General features: G+C 37.6%; 1 protein-coding gene across 1 annotated transcript in view; it reads left to right on the top strand.

The window, feature by feature from the left end:
• The window catches only part of LOC309580043 (extended synaptotagmin-2-like), a gene marked incomplete at its 3' end in the record, with an annotated part of 60,642 nt that extends 40,158 nt beyond the window's left edge, over positions 1-20,484 (top strand). Inside the window, exons 6-13 of the mRNA XM_082293732.1 lie at positions 274-363; positions 11,511-11,566; positions 16,369-16,489; positions 17,097-17,273; positions 17,686-17,768; positions 19,010-19,058; positions 19,706-19,795; positions 20,311-20,484. Coding sequence (XP_082149858.1) covers positions 274-363; positions 11,511-11,566; positions 16,369-16,489; positions 17,097-17,273; positions 17,686-17,768; positions 19,010-19,058; positions 19,706-19,795; positions 20,311-20,484 — 840 coding nt within the window. The remainder of the gene's footprint in view (positions 1-273; positions 364-11,510; positions 11,567-16,368; positions 16,490-17,096; positions 17,274-17,685; positions 17,769-19,009; positions 19,059-19,705; positions 19,796-20,310) is intronic.
• Positions 20,485-20,933: the final 449 nt, after the last annotated feature.

Below are 20,933 nucleotides of genomic sequence, written 5' to 3'. Positions count from 1 at the left end.
AGAAATAATCTACTTCACACTTCTAGGAAATTGCCACCAACATGACACTGCATGATACAGATGAATGTAATGAATTTTTAAGCCCAGCTGTTGAGTGCTTGTGTAAATTTTTTTGGGTTTGGGTGACATGTAAAGTAAGAAAAAAATTTTATATATATCTTCCATAATCAAGAATTTAATGAATTAGAAGTGTGAGCATTGCCAGCAAATAAATTTTATTTAAAACTTGAACTAAGGTCAATTTCATTGTCTTTTTTTCTTCCCTTTCCACAGATCCATGGCACCATGAGGGTTATCCTGGAGCCACTAATTGGAGACATGCCCCTAATTGGAGCACTATCCCTTTTTTTCCTCAGGAAACCTGTAAGCACTTTTCTCTACCTTTCTACATTTTTTGACAGTGCTGATGACGGTAGTTAGAAAATGATGGAGCAAGAATTAAGCAGCAAAAGGAAAGAATTTGGAAAATCACTACTGTTTGGTTGAGCTTTCACAGATAAGCAGTGGACAAATTTTATGAATGCTATCAGGAACCAAGATGGATAATAACTACCTTGGAATTTAGAAGTGTGTTTTGTCAAAGCTGTCAAACTTTTATTACAAGCCTTCTGAATAAGGCAAGATCAAAAGTTACCATCTAGATTGCTTGTAAAAAAGCTTCTGTTGGTGTTCTCATGACATTCTGTAGGTACATGATCTAACTTAAAATTTCACAAAATCTGTGCAAGATCGTTAAGAAAACCAGTGCCAGTGTTAGCACAAATTAAATTAGAATGGGAAATGACCCACCTGCTGTGAAGTTTTTGTCCTAGATTGCAAGTGGGCAATTTCTATTACGTTTACCAGTGACCCAAGTATGAGGGTGGATAAAGCACATAGTGAGGTGGAATTGGAATTCAAAATGATCATGACAGTAGCAGAAGTGGAAAGGAGAGAGAAGGTAACAGAATTTAGCTGGAAAGTGTGCTAGGCCCAAGTGCACGTTTGGGCAGGAATAATAGTAAAACACAGTTGAGCCCACAAGGTCTTGCTGGTAGGAAGATGATACAGCCAGACTGGCGTGTGTAAACAAGAGGACAGCCCTCAAATGCTTTCAGTTTTAGGCACAGCACTTCAGCAAATCTTGTTTTATAAAAATATAAAGGGTGACATAATACACATTGCACACTGACTGGCTGGTGGACAATTCTTTGATGTTGTGTATGTGTGTGTGAGAGTTTCAGCAATTTGAAGTTCAGTACTGTATCAGGAAGAGAGCTTAATAGAAAATGTGAACAATGTAGAAATTCTTACGCTACACAGACTTCTTTAAAGAAATTAATTGTTTCCATCTCTTAGTTGGAAGTATATTTGCCATTGGAAGCTTTTCTTCAATATATTGTATTTAAACATAAAACTTACGGTGTCAAGGTTTAACAGTTTCTGACTGGCAGGTCACAAATTACAAGTGTATGGGTTTAGACACTTTGAAGCATCTCAAATTGATCATCTTGGTTTCATCAGCAGTCCGGAGCTCTGAGAAGTTGGTCTGGTTTAAAAGGCTTGGGGGGTGAGAGTGAATTCTTCAACTTTAGAAAGCATGTTTTTTTCTTCAAAGAAATCACATTCTTGTAATAAGTTCTTAAGAACAAATGTTCTATGATAAATTTTTTGCTACCTTGTTGAAAAGATAGGTTTGGTTTTGGGTGTTTATGTATGGCCTAGAAACAACTTGCATCATTTATGTTATTTATTTGGATCATTTCATCTGTCTGGAGAAACCATGTGTGCTTGGGTAGAATGAATGGAGACTTAAATCTTAGTAAAATATGCAAGGATTTGGAAATATTTTGAGACTGATTAAGTCAGTGTTTTTGTAAAAGTGAATTAGTTCATGCAAAACTGATAAAACATCATTGCTCTTATTTGGAAATAGTTGAGGAAGTACATTGGGATGAACTAAATTTGGATTTCCACAGATTTCTTTGAAGTGAGCCTATACACGAGGAGATGTCTGCTTAAGTTTCACCTCATTTTTACCCTCTGGCTGAGCAGTGAGTGTAGGACATCTGTTAATCTTCATGTTATAGTAACAAAGTAAGCATGGCCCTGACAAGGATTGAATGCTGTCTTATGCTGGTTTGCACTATATTATTGTTAGCATACTCTCTGATATTATTTTGCTATTTAGTCCTCTCCTAAACAATTTCCATACTCACTACAGTCCCCAGCTCATTCCAGGGACCATCCAATAAACAAGTTAAATGCAAACATTCTGGTTTAGAGGAAAAGTGTAGCTGTGTGAATGGATGCGTTGCCTTTTTTTTTTCCCCTACAGGAATAACCTTTCTCCGTGTTCTAGCTGTTGTTTGTGTTGTCTCTCTCAGTTCTGCTTTGTACAGTCCTTCTGCAGAAGCCATTCTGACACACTCTGTGCTGGAGCCATGACCTGACCCAGTATGTTTGGATTGCTTCCCTGGGGTACCTCCTGCAGATGCTTCTGTTTGGTGCCTTCTGGGGGAGAGGTAGGAAAGCTGGCCATGGTAGGGAGGGAGAGATCAGCAGCAGGCATCCCTATAAGCAGTTCCTGGCACTGCTCTGCTGCCTAGCATCCTGCTCTGGTAGGAGGTATCCAAACTTTCCACTTCTGGTACTCCCAGAGCCCTCTCCAGTAGATTTTCAGTCTGGTACCTGTGCCCAGTCCTTTCTGTCCCTGATCCACTCGAAGGGTGATGCCTCTGCAAAGTGCGTAACTAGGACAGATTGCACTTGAGAGAAGAAACTGAAAACATACCAAGTGAAACACCTGTCATTTGGGGTCAGTTTCTGAACTTTGGGAAATACTTTGCCCACAGTAAATTTGTCTTGCTCCTATCCCCATGACACTTTATTAGGGATTTGGCTGACTTCTTGGGACAAAAAAAAGGATGGGAAGTAGAGTGGAGTATCAGCTTGGACTATTAAAAAGTTAAGTTCTCCCCAAAAGTATTCAGTTACAAAAATGTTAAAAGTATTTTTCATGTTCCTTTCATTTAAAAACTAAGGTAGTGATCAAGGTCTGAGCAAGCCTAAGGGTGAATGGTTCAACAAATAATCTAAGGTAGCCCATAATTTTGACAGTTATCCATGGCTGTTCAGCTTTTTCCAAGCAGACTTCTCCCCACTGCATTGTGTTTTCTCAGTGTTTATTTTTCTGACTTCGGTAGAAAAATGTAAAATAATGCTTATTATAGCAAGAACCAAATTCTGTTCTCTTACTAGAGAGCAAGTGGCTGCAGCCAAAGAAAGCTTTTCTTAACTATTTTTGTTAGAAGAGAAGAGGAATTAGTTGGCAGCTAGCATTAGATTTTGTTCTCATATTTTCCAGTCTAAAGTAACTGGCAACAATTCCTCTTGCTCTGTATCATCTGTTTGCTGGACTTAATGACTATATAAGGCAACATGGCCTATGAGTTTACCAGTCTCATATTTCTGAGTAATACATGAAATTTTTGATCTTTCAAGAGTTCTTACATCTTATGAAACCTTTTTATATACTGTATTTTGTTGTTATTGTGAAGAAGGTGCTAGAAGTTTCATCAGCTTATAAAATGTCCAGATATGTAGGAGATTTTAAGGGAGGGAAATATGTGCATGCTAATGTTTGAAGCAATCTTTTAAATCCGAGTGTCAATGCTAGAGAGAAGGTAGCACTGGATTAACAGTCAGGATTTGTGAGGTTCTTTGCATACTTCTCATTATGTTAACATTATATATATTTACCAGATACTCAGTTTCCAAAGTTTTAGTTATGATTTTACTTTTAGCACAAGTCACTACATAGTTATTTTGATTTGTGGTTCAGTTATAGAAGTTTAGGTGGCTTATAGTTGTACTATAAATGGGTAATTTTCAAAAGCTTATTCAGTGGTGCACTCAGAATTGAGGGTGTGTCCTAACCCAATCATTTTCTCTTAATAAAAGCCAAAACCCTCCCAATAAGACAAACACATAAAAATACTATTGTTCTAAAAAGAACAATGGCTGGAAAACAGGATGTCTTCCAGGAAAATTGGGCAGCTCTTCCAAAGCTCTGATTTTCAGATTCACAGTTTTGCTTTCTACTTTCTGACTTGAGTATTACTCTCCCTCTACTCACTTTACAGATTGGTTCTGTCCTGTAGTTTTGATTTATTTTTATATAGATTTAGTTTCATTTAATATTGCCTGCCTTTGGAAAACTGGCTGGATGGACTTTCAAAATTATAAGTATGATGAAAATTAGACTCAAAAGGAGTGCTTGCAGCAAGAACGAGTCCCAGTGAAATGGCTGGAAATAAACATAAAGTGGTTATGTAGAATGCATAGATTGCCTCTAGAACATAAGAGACTGTCAGGTTTGTTGAACACCTGTATAAATGCTGATGCACAGCTACTGTTAGAATAATATTTGTTAAGAATTAGTCTTGTTGCTTATGAAGTGAATGATTTGCCCTGCTACTCAGCATACTTATAATTTGCTATAACTTATCTTTTTCTCAGTGATTTTAGATTTTGGTAGTTTATGGGATGTTTTAAGGTCCATCACAGTTGGTGTTTCCACAGCACCATACTCTTTTCTCCCTGTGCCCTCCCATTCAATGTTGTTGTCTCTCCTACACCAGTGTTGAAACTTATGCTGCTGGAGGAAGCTGGCAAAGGGAGGTGAGCTGGCAGGATATTGAACATCACAAGAAGTGCCCAGTTTCGTGTCCTTCGGATGTATTTTAGCAGCCTGAGCCGGCTCACTAAAGTCAGGAGAGTGTCAAGACTGGTGTGAGGCTGTGAACCAAAATGCAGACTGGTGGAAGGGTAGGAAGGAGTAGAGAGAGTGGAGAGAATTGGCTTGAATGAAGCTGTGAGTAGCTGGCACTGTGGAGAACAGCAGGTGCACTGGATTTGTGTAAAGTCAACTGTGATCCTGCTTCTGGTCACTTTACTCACTTGCCTGCTTTGTCTTCTGCCCCCTCGACTATACATCTTACCTCTCAAGCAGTTGTCTCACTTAAATCTTCAGAGAGTTACAAAACTTTTAAACACCATTTCTGTGCAGAGATACTCCATGTTTCCTATAGCAACCAGTGGGACTACTGTAGCAACTACTCTCTGTAGTATTGTTTGAGAGGCTGAGTTTCTGGGAGATACACTGGATAATGTTATATATTAAATTATTACAACAATGCCAGCACTTCAGCATTGTAGGTGGTGATGGGCTTTGCTCTGCTAACAGACAAATTGTACCATGTCTCTGTATGACCATTCACAAGCAACAGAAGAGGGCATCTTAGTCCCCTCCTTGTAATGCATTTCTGAGAAGAAACACAGCTTATCCCATGGAATTGTCTCCTAGTGGCTTAAGTTTTTCCTGCAGAAGTCTTACACGTCCATAACTTGTTTAGCAGGAAGTTTTTAATCAGCATTTTAAAATATTGTGTGGCTTCCCTTCTGAGAATTAGTAGTGCTTACGGCAGCCAAATCAAGCCAGAAGGTTGGCAGTGTTTAGAGGCTGCCTTTTGTGCGTCTGTGAACTTTGTTTATGGCCCTGTGTATTCTATATTCCACTACATATTTTTCCCTTTGTAAAGGTTTCTAGGGTCTTGAGAACACCCAATGTCATACAGAGATACATGTCGTATAGAGATACTCAAGAGGTTTTAGACTGCCTTTTCTTATAGGCTGCAGGGGTTTATTTTTAAATTTTATTTTTTAACCTCTTCTTATGTATGTGTTGCATTAGTTCTCAGTACAGAGCTTTGGTAAGACATTAATTTCTTGGTTTTCAGGGAGATAACAAAATTTGTTTTCACTTCTCTGAGCAGAGGAAAAATTGTAAGAGGTTTGAGTAACAAGACACACAGACTACTTCATTGGAAAGTGTAACTGGTGTCTGGAATCCTGCCTTTGTCCAGTGAGCTGGCTGGTAGAGGCACATCAGTGAGCTCTGTAAGGCACATCACCTCTCAGTTTCAGTGTGTTGTGGAAGAACACCCTCGTTTCTGGCTTCTGGCAGAATTTCACTTAGTGACAAATGCTGCACACAGTTTTTCCAGTGCCCTGTTAGTTCTGCTGCAGAGAACCAGCTGGCATTCTCTGAATTTAGCTAAACTAAGGGAATTATGCATTGCTTAAAGCAGTGACAGAGAAGGAAATTATATTGTTAAGCGATTTTTTAAATATGGAAATTTTTTATATTTGGTGCTTCATAAAAGATTCATCAGCTGGCAGTCCTTTGCTTGCTCCCTTTTTCTCCACAGCACTCTTCAGTTAGTTAGGATGGCAACGTTCCTGTAACTTCTGTCAGAACCACAAGTTAGGGGGTCATCATCTTTTCCAGCAAGTCATGGCATGGCAGTCCCCAAAATGTAGAATAAAATCCCTTGGTATGTGGCTGGACTGTGACTGGGGGGCTCCCTCCTGCCTATGAAGAAATTCTTTGCCTCATTTCTTCTCAGTCTGCTGTGTGTTTGTCTGCTGTCAGTGCTATTTCTATACCTCTGCAGGTGTAAGGATGTTTTTTGTCTGAACTGGTGTTGCCTTTTGGAAAACTCTTCTTATGTTGCAAACGGTGTATCTATTGCTGGTCTGATTTCCTTTGGAAGCCAGGAGAAGACCTGAAACATCTTTATTGAATGGAATGTTGAGGTGATGGCAGGGGGAGATAGAGCACTAAAAAAAATGTAAGTGAAGAATACAAAAAAAGCGTTTCTCCCTAATACCTGTAGACTAAAATTAGAGTGTGTGTTACTGCTGGGTGCTTCTGGTAGAACGGGAAAGGAAGCTCTGTGATGGGCAAATGCAACAAATTTTATCTGCAAGGAGAACTTACCTTCAAAGCCCAAACAGTGAAAGCTTGATTATGCCAGGAGTTTGAAGGCTCATATTCCTTCCAAAACATTTAATGGCATAAGATTTATTTGCAAAGCTTTTCTAATAATCCTGTAAAGTGCTTAGCCAAAGTAATGTTTTTTAATTTCTGAGCTTCAGCTTCAAATGGAAGAAGATTTGTCTTTAACATTTCTGAAATTGGTCTTTGTCTTTAGTCCTATACAATAAGTGAAGAGAATTTCTGATATTGTATGTACTAATTGTATTTCTTGTCTAAGTGACCAGTCTTAATAGCACTGTTTTCAGGTTATTTGTGTAATTGTTTTTCCATGCTTCATGCTCTAAGGACTGATGATGGAATGAATGGGTAGCCTTGTTTGTGAGCAGAGGTGTGTAATAATCAAAATATTGACACTGAGGTTGTACCATAGGCACTGTTTGTGTTTCATATGCTGTGTTGCAGCCTTTTGAAATGCTTTTAGTCACATCTATGAAAAGTATCAGTTCTCAGTGGCATCTCTTAGGTTGTTCTTGGTTTTCTTTTGGGCTCTGGCAGTTAATACAGAAACTGCTGGAATTAGTGTTTAAGTCCAGTGCAAGAGATGTTTCTCAATGCTGAATTTCAACATGCGTTGTGTTGCTCAATGCATTTATTCAGTGAAGTCTGTTTAGGAGACAGTACAGGACTTTGCTGTGTTAATTACTGTATGCAAACATGAAAACAAAAGGAAATGCAAATATTTTCTCATTTGCTATTTAGTCTGAAAACATCATTATGTAAAATTGCTAAATACAGGATGCAGGTATGAACACCTTAGGATAGGAACCCCTTTTTGAGGGTATTTATGGTGTGCATTTGCCTTCTATTTTGCCTATCAGTAAAGAAAAAATAAATCATAAATTGGGTTCCTTGTCTTGAAACAGTATAAAGTTACTTCTTCTAGAACCTTGGTAGACTGCATAGATTTTTAAAGTGTCTCATAAAGTACAGTCAAAACTTGTGATTAGAACAAGAGAATCAGTCTGAATACTCAAGTTGTGGTTAGTCTTATCAGCTACTACTGAGCTACTTCTTTGCTATATTACTTAAACATCTGTGGGTTTGCAGGATTGAGGAAGTACTACAAAACTGAAATTATTCACATTATTTAATTCTTAACTTTTTTTTCCCAGATTGAAGATGAAGAGGAGATTTGAGAATGTATACGAATAATTTGCGCAATTAATTTTCAGAGAAGAATGTAGTGAAATCATCTTAGTTTTCCTAAATGTAAATGTTCTGTGTTCTAGCACATAGTTTGTTATTTTAGAACTGTACAACTAAAGCTTACATACCAACGTAAAAGAACCCATTTTATAACAAATTATTTTCAACAAGGGTTTTTTTAAATTTGGAAATTAAAAACCTCATAGCTTTAAATTGATAATAATGTAGAAAAAATATAGCACCTCAAAAAAAAAAAAGGAAAAAGACTGTTCAGTATACTGTAGGAGTTTTAGCTAAGAACTTACTCTCCTCTGAAAGGTATTACTGCCATTTAGACTTGCTAATATTCTATAAACAGATGTGCATTAGCCTTTTCTCACAAAAATAATCCTGCTAGTATTCTAATAAAAAGTGAGCAAAACTAGTTGTAAATGAGGTGCTTTAAAAAAGACATTGAATACAAAGTGGTACTGCAGCCAGTGGTAGCTTTGTGCTTTCACCTGAAGAAGGATGAAAGTCAGCAATCTCTGTAGAACTGCTGAAGAATTTTTACTTGAGATTCTGACAGTCTGCTTTCATATATAAGAAATGTATGTCAGGTACATGGCTTAGTCTGAAATTAGTTTCCCTTACGTAGGCATCTAGCGTGATTCTCTGTAGAGAGGGAACATGTGAAACAGGATCTCTGACTTTCTGGAGAAACTACTGGGTGGAATTATTCCATGATAGGGAAAGATGGAAATTTTCTGCCACAAGGAAGATGACTTCCATCCCATCTGCAGATTTGCAGTGTGGAACAGATTTGGGGCCAGTGTAGCAGAGAGGGCCTGGGAGCATCTGAGCCAGCAGAGCCTGAATGCATCAGGAGAAAGGGGAAAGTGGTCACTACTGAGAGACTCCTGGCCCCATGTGCCAGCCTGACCTGTTTCCTCATGAGGTTTCTGTTTGCCTGGACCTCAGATTCAGGATGCTGTCAACTGTTAAAGCTTGTCTGGCCCTCAGATTATTACCCACTGCTGCTCCTCCTTGTGGGGATCAACAGCACGGGGAGATCTGGAAAGCACGAAACGTGACTGCACGGCTGTGGGGGTGATTCAAGGGCACAGGGGCTCAAGTGGTGATCTTGGTCCTGCTGGTAAGGGAGAAGAGACAAGAAAAGTGATTGGGAGTAGGCAGGAGGGAGTCATGAACGGGAACTCATGGTTAACCAAGCCAATAGCCCTCTGTGATCAGAAGGCTGGCTTGGTGGATGAGGGAAGAACTATGGATACAGAGTATCTTGACTTCAGTAAAGCTTTTGACATTGTCTTCTGCCACATCCTCATAGGTAAACTGCTGAGTACAGACTGGATAAATGCACAGTGAGCTTGGTTTATAAGTGGCTAAACCCTTCAGGCTCAGTGAGTTGTGGTCAGCAACATGAAGTTTAGCTGGAGGACAGTCAGTAGTGGTTTACCCAGGAGAAAATGCTGGAGCCAGCACAAATTCATGGCTGTCCTGGATGGTGGGACAGAGTGTGCTCTCAGCAAGTTTGCTTACTTAAAACTGGAAGGAGTGCTTGATACACCTGATAGTTGTACTCCTATTTAGAGGGACCTTAACAAGCTGGAGAAATGTGCCAGCAGGAATCTCATGGAGTTCAACAAATGGAAATGTGAAGTCTTGTGCCTAGAAAGGAACAACCCTGTCCCCCAGGGCAGGCTGGGGGCTCACTGTCTGGCAAGCAGCTTTGCTGGAAAAGATATGGGCTGTTCAGTTGGACAGAAAGGGGGACAGGAGTCAGAAATGTGCAGTTGTGGCAAAGAAGGCCAACAGCATCCTGGGCTGCATTTAGGGAGAAGCACTGTCAGCTGGTTGAGAGAGATTTTTCCTTTCACCACAGCACTGGTGTACTCCCCAGTACAAGAGAGACAGGGACATGCTGGAACAAGTCCAGTGAAGGGCCACAAAAGTAATTAAGGTACTGGGCATCTCTCAGACATCGTGTTCCAGTCCCTTAATTGTCTTCATGAAGCCCAGGATAGCCTTAGCCCTGTTTCTGGCAAGGGCATGGAGCTGGCTTGTGTAGGTTCTTGCAGTGTGTCCCATGATATGTCTTTCCTTTTGTTCTGGAATATGTGGTTATTACATTTGGCTTTTTTCATTGAAAGGATAACGATTGTCTTTTTTTTCCTACGTGTTTGTTGCAGATAGGCTTGGTAATATTGTTCATATAAATATTTTGCTACTATTACAAAAGTATATTAAGTAAGTGTTCCTTATATGAGTAAATGCATTGTGTGTTATCTTTACTGGAAGTATTCGCAAACGAAATCACTAATTAAGCTATTAATAGATCCTTTGTAAAAAAATGTTATGTGCTATTTTTAGAAAAGAAAGTGAAGGCAGGGTGATGATTCTTGTCTGTGAAAATATGCAACATTTGTTCTTATAGAGATTTGTTGTTTTGTTTTAGCTTTTAGCTGAACCACTACCTTTAGTTTCTTAACTGAGGAATATCAATATCTTTTTCTCATACAGTTATGCTTAGATTGGGTGAGTTGGATTTGGAAAAGTGGTAACTGGGTGAGTTTGGTTTTGTTTGTTGTTTAAGTATTCTGTTAACTTCTGTGAAGTTAATAGAAATCATTCAATGAAGAGAGAACTGAGGGAACTCGGGTCTGTTGGTTTTGCAATCTAGAATTAGAATATTATGGGATCAAAAAGGATGTTTTGAATTAGTTGTTAGTGCCAGCAATCCTGAAACAGAATAGGTACCTTTATACAGCATAATACTCTGCAAAGATTTTTCAGTGAAGAAAGTATGTGTGATCTAGTAATTAGTTATCCCTTTTAATCATTTCAGAGTATTTTTCTCACTTTGATATTTAATCCTGTTAATACTTTTCTTCTTTATTAGTGATAGAATGAACTTGTGCCTTGAAAACAGCCTCCTCTTATATTTGCAAGCTGTTACCCATGTTCTTTCCACCTTCTTAATCCGAATTTTTCATTCTTTCTGTTGGTTATGTCTTCTAGATCTCTTATTTTCCTGGTCTCACATGGGATTCTTTGTCAGTTTATTATAATTTGCAAATTCATGTTAATGACTATTCATCTATAACAGGTCTATGGTGACTCTAAAAATGTTTCTCCAGAAAATAGGACCACATTTCATTATTCTGTATTGGTTGTATGGAGTAGATCCTGTGTACTTGTGTATATTGTGGGGTGTGTGTATTTATATGCACGGTGGAAGAGTGGATAAGAGAATGGTGAAACTTTTTATAACTTTTAAAAAAATGTGTCTAAAAATTCTTAAGAATGGAAGAGGGTTGTTTTGTTTGTTTGTTTAAGAAAATCCTGGAAACTGCTTAATTCTCCACTGATCAGATTTTATAACAATTGGGTTTATTTCTTCAGTGTTATGAATTCTAAGTTGCTTTTCTTTTTTTTCCTTCCTTTTTTTTTCCCCCCTCCTTTTTTTCTCTGTAATTCACAGCTTTTGGAAATTAACTGGACTGGGCTGACCAATCTTCTGGATGTCCCAGGACTGAAGTGAGTATACCTAAAGTAGTGTTTGCTATATCTGCACCCCAGTAAAGCCCAGAAAATCCGAAGACCATCAATTGAATCATTTTCAGGTTAGATGACTCTGCGCAGTTCTCTCTTAAAGTGGAATTATATGAAATTGCTCAATTTGCAGAAGATAGGGATTTCACTACAAGTCAAAGTACGCCAAAAGTATATCTAGGAGGTCTTGTAAAAAGTACTTTGAAATATAATTTTTAATATACTTCTCTTAGTGTTCTCAGCCTTTCCAGATTTCCAGAATCTTGTGAATTTCCTATCTGCCAACTCCTAGGACAGCAGAAAGGCACAGAGCCTTCCTTTCATGCCAGTGGGTTCATGACATCTTGGCTCTTGGCTTTGTATGCCAATCCATCTCTATTTGCTTGTGTAAAGGTAGTTAGAAATACCTTAAGACTATTCAAATTAAATAAAGTTTGTAATATCTTCAAGTGCTTACTTTTAAAGCTTTCAGTGTATTATGTGAAGGTCAACTGGAGTAGCAAAAATATTGACCAAATATAGCTATAAAAATGCTTAGCTTATTCAGAGCTTTTCCTAAAACCACAGGATAAAATCCCAGATTAAAAAGCATCAATAGAGGTGCAAATCAAGCTGCTTTGAATCATTGCAATCCTGATAAAGTTAAATCCATGAATATATTCATAATTGCCAGCTTTTAATAGTTACCCAGGGGCTTTTTTAATATGGAGACAATGGCAAAGGAGATAGTGGTGGATCTGATACATGCTTGGATTTTGTGACTACCCCTTTTATTAGATCACATACTCTCAAGAGTTGGCTAACTCCAGAATTAATTTTTTGTTGTTTCAAAACAGGAGTTTGAATTTAGGTATTAAATTAATCCCAGAGTAATCAATTGCACGACTGAAGTGGATCTTGCTTTCCTTAGACACGTGAAGCCATTGCATGCAATCCCAGCTGAACAGTTTGAAATTAGAACTTGCAGTAAGTAGGTTAATGGCTGCAAGAATTGCTCACGTTTCAAGCCTGCTTAAGGCCGTCTCTGAGGAGAGAGGTTTTCTTGATCAGTGAGAGAAAATGGCTTCCAAAATACAGCTCCTGAGTAATAATTCGCTCTTTTGATATGACTAAATTTACATTTAGTACTTAAGTTTACTAGGCTCCTGAGATTGACATCCTGCTACGTATTTGCCCGATTGCAAACACAAAACCTCAGATGTAAACAAAGTCTCGCTAAATATCTCAAGTTTATGGTTTCCAGAGCAACCAAACTTGGCTACACATGCACAGACTGGTGCCATCTAGACGTGGTATAGTTTCTATAGTAACTGTAACTGAGGTGACTCATGCTCTGCCTTGCCAAGAGGTTTCTTTAGTGCTGTATTTGTTTTTCTTATCTGTATAGGTAAGTTGTATATTTTGGTATGATGACTTGACATACTGTAGTCGTTATAAAAAATGATGAACAAGAGATTGCTGGCACCACAGGTACCTTTTTAGTCTTATGGCTGTTGGCTGCACACTAAACTGCTTATTTGTACTCTGCAAATGTCTTGTACTAATTGAATTTCTGTGTTAGCTGCTGGATGCTTCCCTGTCAGCTGTTAGCAACTTTCATTACTCTTCCTGTATGACTCCACAATGAGAAGGACATACAAGTAATTCATACTCCATCATTAGTACAGCTTGTGGAGAAGTGGAATTAACATCTCTGTGTGAGGAGGAGCCAGGCTGTGAGAATACTCAAGTGCTGTCAGGAGGAGTTGTAGATGATGATGGGAAGATGTTGGGGTTGCTTGAGATAAAGTGAAAACACTCTATGCAGTCAGAGATGTGCTGTTTCTGCAGTATGAATAAAGACAGCACAGGAAAAATACACAGCTGATAAAAATTAAGTTAAGTAGAGAGCAATACAAAAGAGTGGGCAGCTAACAAATTACTTTTCTGCAATGAAATTGAGCTTTTGAAGAGTCTAATAAACTATACCTAATAAACTATATGAAACACTGCATACTTCTTTCGTTTTTATGAACTGAAAAAATAATTGTACAAAGAACCATTGACTAAAGTTTTATGATCTTAGGAAGCTGTTTTTTAATGATGCATCAGCATAAGGGTTTATATTGATGCATCTTTCTCTGTTGTTTGGTCAGTGTTTGTCTGTGTTTTCCATAGGTCAGACCACTTACTTTAAGTAACAAAAAATGCAAAAGATTGTCATTTTTGCCTTGTATTCATGAAGAATACTTTGCATCTGAGAGCACCCCAGCTGGATAATACTAGATGAGATTTAAACAGCTTGAAAGTATCATGTTGTTTTAGAATTCATTTAATTCATTAGTTGGTTACGTACAATCTTCAGTGTTCTTTTTCAGCTCCCTATATTTAAAGTTAAGATATCTGCTACCTTCTAGGAGCCCAGTTTCTCTGCATATAACTTGGTGAAACTTCATTAATGCTGGCTCATTTTTCTCAGGTGTTTTAGTGAAATTCAAGTGTTAATGTTGGGAAAAAATTATGAGAATAAACTCTGGAGTCAGAGTTGGGGTTTGATGCTGGCATAAAGGATTGTGAGTCCTTCCAGTGCTTGGGCTGTGTTGTGTTACTGTCTGTTTCTTTCTCTTATTTAAGGGAATCTCTTACTGCTGTAGTTCTGTTTGAACGTTAGTCAGTCTCTGAACCTTATGCTAGTCTAGAGTAGGTTTATTTATGCCCGTGGCTTATTTCATAAAGTCTGTCATCTTAAGGAAATACTAGAGGAGAACACAGCAGCCTTTCTTTCAAGGCAGCTTTGGTACCTTTGCTTTCCTTGCACTGGTCCTTTGCTTTCTGCAGCCTAGGTCAGTTGGTTTTCTCCATTAGTCATCTGTTCTTCATGGACTGAGCATAAAGGCAGAGCTTTCTCTTCTTGCCAAGTAGGGACACTTAACAAAAACAGAAACGAAAAAGTTTACCTGATCTCTATACTAGAGTTTTGTCATTAGACTTGTATTTTGAAAAGTGTAATTGTTGCTTGTGTAGTTACCATCACCTCAGCTTGGGTTTGTTTATTTTTTTCCTTTTAATGTTAAGACTGGTTGAGATGCTTATCTTCAGTTTTTTGTCAACTGTTAAGAAAATAATGAATTCTATTTTCTTGGCTCATTTCAGAGAATTTAGCATACATAAATTGAAAACTAGATGTTTGGCAAAATGAAACTTAAAAGTTTGAAAAGCACAGTGTTAAAATGATGGCTAAATGAAGCTTCTCTTCAGATAACAGGATTATCTTGCAGTATTTGTCTTAAGAATTACTGAAACTGAATTTCTAGAGTTCACATAGAATGAAAATCTCTGTAAATGTGATTGGCTAAGCTCTACATGCAGGGAAGGGGAATGAAGACTTTAGGGCAGATGTGAATTATCTCACAGAAGCGGAGAGGAAACTTTTTTCCTCTGAGCAGTATCGTAACATTATCCACTGTTTCTTCTTTCTAACCAGAGGCCTGCACAGACCTGTCCATTGATTTTGATGCAGCCTTGAGCTCCTTCTGTTCCTGTTGTTCTGAGTACCATTAAAAAGTCAGCCATGTTCCATCACGTATTGTAGTTATCTGGGTTTGCAGTGGAAGTGGGCAGCCAAGGGGATGCAGGCTGTACAGGTTGCAAACCTCTGGCATGAAAATCAGTATGCATTTCCAATGGGCCAGATTGTATTTAATGGGTTCATTCTGTTGCCCACCTCTAGCATAATGGTAATTGCTCACGACATTTTCTTTCCAAATGAAACTGTAATATGTATCACATTTCACTGCAGTTTTTGTGGTTTTATATGCTAGCTTCTGAGTTAGAGCTACTCCCAGCTTCAGATTCAGTCTTAGAAAAACTTCACAGGGTGCTTACATGCAAGTGCTTCATCCGGCAAATTATTATCTGCATCTTGATTTCACAAAGACTGTAAAAAGGGAATCATGGAGTGTATTTAGGAGGAGAAATCGCAGCTCCACCAACTTTAGTGAGAATGCACTTCTGCAGTTCAGAGTATTCTTGTAATTACCTCTCTGAACCTTTGGACATACTCCTGAGATCTTCTGGGTACTTGTGTTCTCCCTTTTGCCCGTGTAGGCAATGTGTGTAACCAGTGCTGTTGGTCTGACAATGAACTGATCTGTTGTCAGTTCAGACCTGAGCTGGGTGAACTTGTAGCTTAGGAAATTGTTCTCATTTCTGTGTTTGTGGAGGGGTGTGGGGTTGAGTTTTCTGTGATTCATTGCCAGTGTGGTTGCACTGCCACTCCCTTTTCACTGAACAAAACCTGTTTTGCTTCCCTAGGCTACATTTTACTCAGCCGTGAGCTTGTGTTCTGTGTGTCTGTGGTTTAAATGATGGTCCTCCCAGCTCAAGAGGACAACTGGTTTCATAACAATGCAGGAATGGGTAGCCAAACTTCCAAGGAGAGTTAAATAAATCATTATTGAAATATGAAAGTAAATAAACAGTTACCATCTGCTTGGTTGTATGCAATGCAGACAAGAGAACTTACGCAATAGCCTTTTACCCGGGCTGGTTTTAAAAGGCGAGGGTGAGGGGGAAATTTGGCTGTGGCAGGGAAATGGGAACTTTAAATTCATCCTTGTGGTTTTTGCTATTCAGTGTCAGCTGCTTCCACCTGGTGGCCGTTTGGGCAAGAATCCTTTATTTTAAGTTTACAAACCAGATGTGTCTTCTACTCCCCCAGAAAGGCAAATATTTTTTCCATTTAGGTTGTTAAGCAGCAAAAGGAGTATTTTTTTTTTTAAGTAACTGAGGATTCTTTTCTCCAACAGTGGCTTATCAGATACAATAATACTGGATATTATATCCAACTACTTGGTCCTTCCAAATAGAATTACAGTCCCCCTTGTCAGTGAAGTGCAGATTGCTCAGTTGCGGTTTCCTATACCAAAGGTAAGCATGTTTCTGTTAACACTAATAACTGGGCATTTTGTTTTTTCTGTAGTAACTGTTCAAGACAATCTGTGTGAATTTCTAAGTAGTTACTGCAGTGATACAAGTTACTATGAATCCAGTCACTGATAATAATTGATTTAATTAATGATTTCTGGGAAGTCAATATTTCAAAAGAACACCAAGAAAGATGTATTTATTTATTTATTTATTCTGTTTTGCTGGAATCTTAAACATATTACTTGCTGCAATATAGTTCAACTGTATAGATTAAAAATTAAGTACCATATGTTTTATATTATCATGGAAAATTATTATTAGTTTGCTTCACTAAAAAGTTGTTGCTATTTTTTGCTACTCTCAGAAACCTGGTATTTCTTGATGTAACTGGCATGTTTCTGATGGTTGATGACAGTTTTTAGGAATCTCTTGAGTGCTAGGTCTGTTGTGTGTGTGGATCATCACTGATATTTTCTGCTTACAGTATGTCCAAAATAAGTTTCATATTAAGGAAATGGCAATGGAAATGATAAAACATCCATTGTGTAAGTTGTGATGACATGGAAGCTTTCAGATTACTACACAAACTCATCTTTTCCTTTTTCAGGGTGTTCTAAGAATACACTTTATTGAAGCTCAGGACCTGGAGGGGAAAGATACTTACTTAAAAGGGATTGTCAAAGGAAAGTCAGATCCTTATGGAATCATCCGTGTGGGCAACCAAATTTTCCAAAGCAAGGTCATCAAAGAAAATCTCAATCCAAAATGGAATGAAGTTTATGAGGTATAACCAATAAAAATATCTTGTATGTTCTGTAAAGAGTTATCTTCTAGAGATTCTTTTGTTAAAGAGGATATTTTGGGGTTGTCCTCAAGGAGCTTCTTGATGTCTCCCTCTAGAAGCCCAAAGTTCTGTAACAAAACAGAAATTCTCCATTGGTTTTATATACTTTTTTTTTTTTGTCTAGACTGAGCATCAGTAATTTTGAAAAAGTAATTTGGTCTCTTAGAGCCAATGTTAACAAATTTAATCTGAAAAGCTCTTAAAATTGCTCTACTCATTAAACTGCAATTTTTTAAAGCATTTGCTTACTGATGTGTTTTATTACACAGAGGTACTGCAGGTTATTATGTTACTATGCCATTTAACCAAGCTGGTCAGTTGTACTGACAGTGCCCTCTCACTGAACTTCCAGGCCTTAGTGTATGAACATCCAGGACAGGAGCTAGAGATTGAGCTCTTTGATGAAGATCCAGATAAAGATGACTTCCTGGGAAGGTAAATGTTATGGAGAATATGTTTTTAGGTATTGGAAAGAGACAAAATCTTGTAATTTTTCTTTAATTAGTATTTTTATTTTATTGCAGTTGCTCTGCTATCTAATTGTATTTATAAATCAATTTTCTTGATAGTAATTCCCTAACTACTTCATTTTTGTTATATGAAAATGTGCTTGGGTGTTTATATACACATCTATATGTTTACATCTTCTATTAAAAAACAAGGTAAGTATTGTGGGTACCCAGAATTGTGCCCTAGCTGATTTAATGTTTGTAAGCTAGCACTAAGTCTTAATTCTTTCTTCAGGCAAAGTTAATACAGTTTTATAACTGTTTATCTTCTTCATCTCCATAGCATCTAAATGAGTGTCTCAAGTTTGTTTTTCTCTTAAGAGGTGATCTTAACTATTTGATTAAAGAAAAAAGTTTGCTGTAATGCTTTTGCAAACATGACTCACTCTTTGACTCCATAGGCCAGAGGTGTTTACCCATAAACATTTCAGGGTTTTAGTCAGCTGCTTTCTCCAGTAATTTGTCACCTTTATTTCTTGCAGAGTTTTGGAACCTCCCATTGTTGCTTTCCATTCAGAGTAGAACTCCCTTACCTTTCCAGCTCCTTTTCTCTTAACAGGAGCAACAGTACCTACTTCTCATTAAAATAAAGAAGTAGGTAGTACGAAGGCTTCTTTTTCTTTGCACTTCCCTAATCTTACACTGAAGTGATGGTGGGGGGAAGTGATATAATATGTACATCAGTACTAATAAAATAAAAAGCCAGGCAAATGTTCATGTGCTGGCATGCAGTTGTCTGCTCTGTTAAATTTTTAGCAGATTCATTGCCTGCTACATTTTTAGCTTGTGAGAACTAGAACTCTCCCAGACACTGCCAAGGCATGAATTTGGTCATAGCATATGTCCAGGTGCTATTTCCAGTGGGTAGTTTTGATGTGGTCTCTGTTTTGAGAGTTGGGTCACATATATGTGAGTCATACTGTGCCAGCTGCCCTTGTGGCTACAAAATGGGCTCTAGTGTAGGCTTATTTTCTGTTCTCCTGCACTCATCTTCGTTGTGCCATTTCATTCCCTCCTTCTTTTCTTAGGGGCTAAAATAATAGTATGCTGCTCTTTTGATCTCAGTGGAAGCCTGGATACTCAGCAAGCACAGGGTGGTGTTTAAATTCTGTGCTAGATCTTTTGTTTCTTGGCTAAAATACTACTTCTTTCTCTCCATTTTTCTAGTTTGATGATTGATTTAATTGAAGTTGAAAAGGAGCGTCTCCTAGACGAGGTAAGCAAGTTCAGTAAGTTTTGGTTTACAAAGGCCCATATGTTGTATATGTAGTTGTTCTTGCATTATTTTTTCCTGGGCATAGTTCCTGTATGTGCAAGAATAACCTTAATGCTGTAGAAATAGATTCCCTGATGATCAGTACAGGGGTTTAAGGGATATCTGAACCAATGAAATCTGAAAAATAATGACATTCTTTGTCGGTCCTATGCAAATGTAAATGTAAAAAATAGTAACTTACATATTTGGTGAGAGGTTTTTTTGCAAGAGAATAGCTAATTGCTGGGTTTAACTATTATTAGGTGCAGTAGACTAATTTTTGTCCTGAGAGAGAATTTTATAGGAACATTGTGTAGGGTTTGTATTCCCAGAACATCTTTACAGAACTTAAAGAATTTTTATGGTATTTTAAATATTCTTTTATCATATAATGTAGAGGTTTGTCTGGCTGTTTTTGTCATTCTGTGTTGTAATATTTTATGTGAAATAGGATATTTTAATGGATCAGATCTTTTCAGATTATGTGGGCTTCAGCTCTGAGAGATTCCTAGTAGACTTTAGAGTTTCCTAAATGCCCTGAAGAAGCAGTTGCAATTATATCTTTGTTTGGTGCCAGATTATTTCACATTACTTTGATTAATTTTCAGTGGTTTACTTTGGATGAAGTGTCCAAAGGAAAGTTGCATTTAAAACTGGAATGGCTCACATTGATGCCAACTGCTGACAATCTAGACAAGGTATTAAAGGAACACATTACTTTCATTCTGATCTTAATTGTTCTGGGGTGATTTTGTTGTGATTTTTTTGTTTATTTGTTAAGTATGTAACCGGTTCTCTAGCTGCTATGAATTCGGAGAAACCTGTAACTTTATTCCAAGCTGTTTGTCTTTAGAAATCTCAAACCAGTCATAAGTGTCAATGGTTTAAATGAGATTTTAAAATGCTTTTGTAGTTCACTTCTTTTCTCTTAATGTTACTGTTTGAGAATATCTGTTAACATTTCCTTAGTCTGGGAGATAAAACTGGATATGATATTACAATCTGTCCAATCTAAAAAAAAAGTGGGAAATGGGGTGCAAATTTCCATGCAAATGGTTTTGAAATGTCTGTATGAGTCTTGAAAACTTACTCTTTATGCTTCATGCTGTGAATTTGTGAATGTTTTCTTTCTGGGAGATTTTTTTTTTTTTTTTTTTTTTTCCAGAAATAATACTTGATTTCCAGAAAGGCTTACAGTGTGTTTTTGGTTTAGGTGCTAACAAGCATTAGAGCTGATAAAGACCAAGCTAATGATGGGCTTTCATCTGCATTGCTTATACTGTATTTGGACTCAGCAAGAAATCTGCCTGTAAGTTACATTCTCATGGATACCCTTTTGTCACAGAGGCTCTTGAGTACTCCTAGCATGTCTTGCTTGGTAGTATGACACTGCTTTACTAACACACATTGTGCCATCTTCTCTATAATTTCTCTCCTTTCAAGACGTGTAATGTAAGGTCCACTTTTTTAGTAGCATAGTATTACAGCTGTATATTTAATAAAACATTACTCTTTAATCAGTGTGATTTTTCTTTAAAGAATGCTCCTTTCCTGGACTTGAAAGGCTGCATGTTTTTATTACACAATATTTTACATAAATTGTATGGGATTAGCATGAGGAATTTTAAGGAACTAACTGGGAGAAACCCACTTCCATGAGTTCAGGTAAACTTGCTTGCTTTGGCTTAGGGTATTGCTGGAGATTTGAAGGTACTGAAGTCCTCCTCATGAAATGAATCCTTTGCAGTTGATGTCACAGTGCCAGATTACTTGTATGAGATTTCTATCAGATTGTTGTTTGCAGGATGATTTATTTGCTTGTGCAAAACATAAAAA

The sequence above is a fragment of the Coloeus monedula genome (assembly GCF_965178545.1).
Source record: "Coloeus monedula genome assembly, chromosome: 1".
NCBI lineage: Eukaryota > Metazoa > Chordata > Aves > Passeriformes > Corvidae > Coloeus > Coloeus monedula.
Note: the sequence above shows the minus strand (reverse complement) of the source record. Positions and strands in the feature narration are given on the sequence as shown.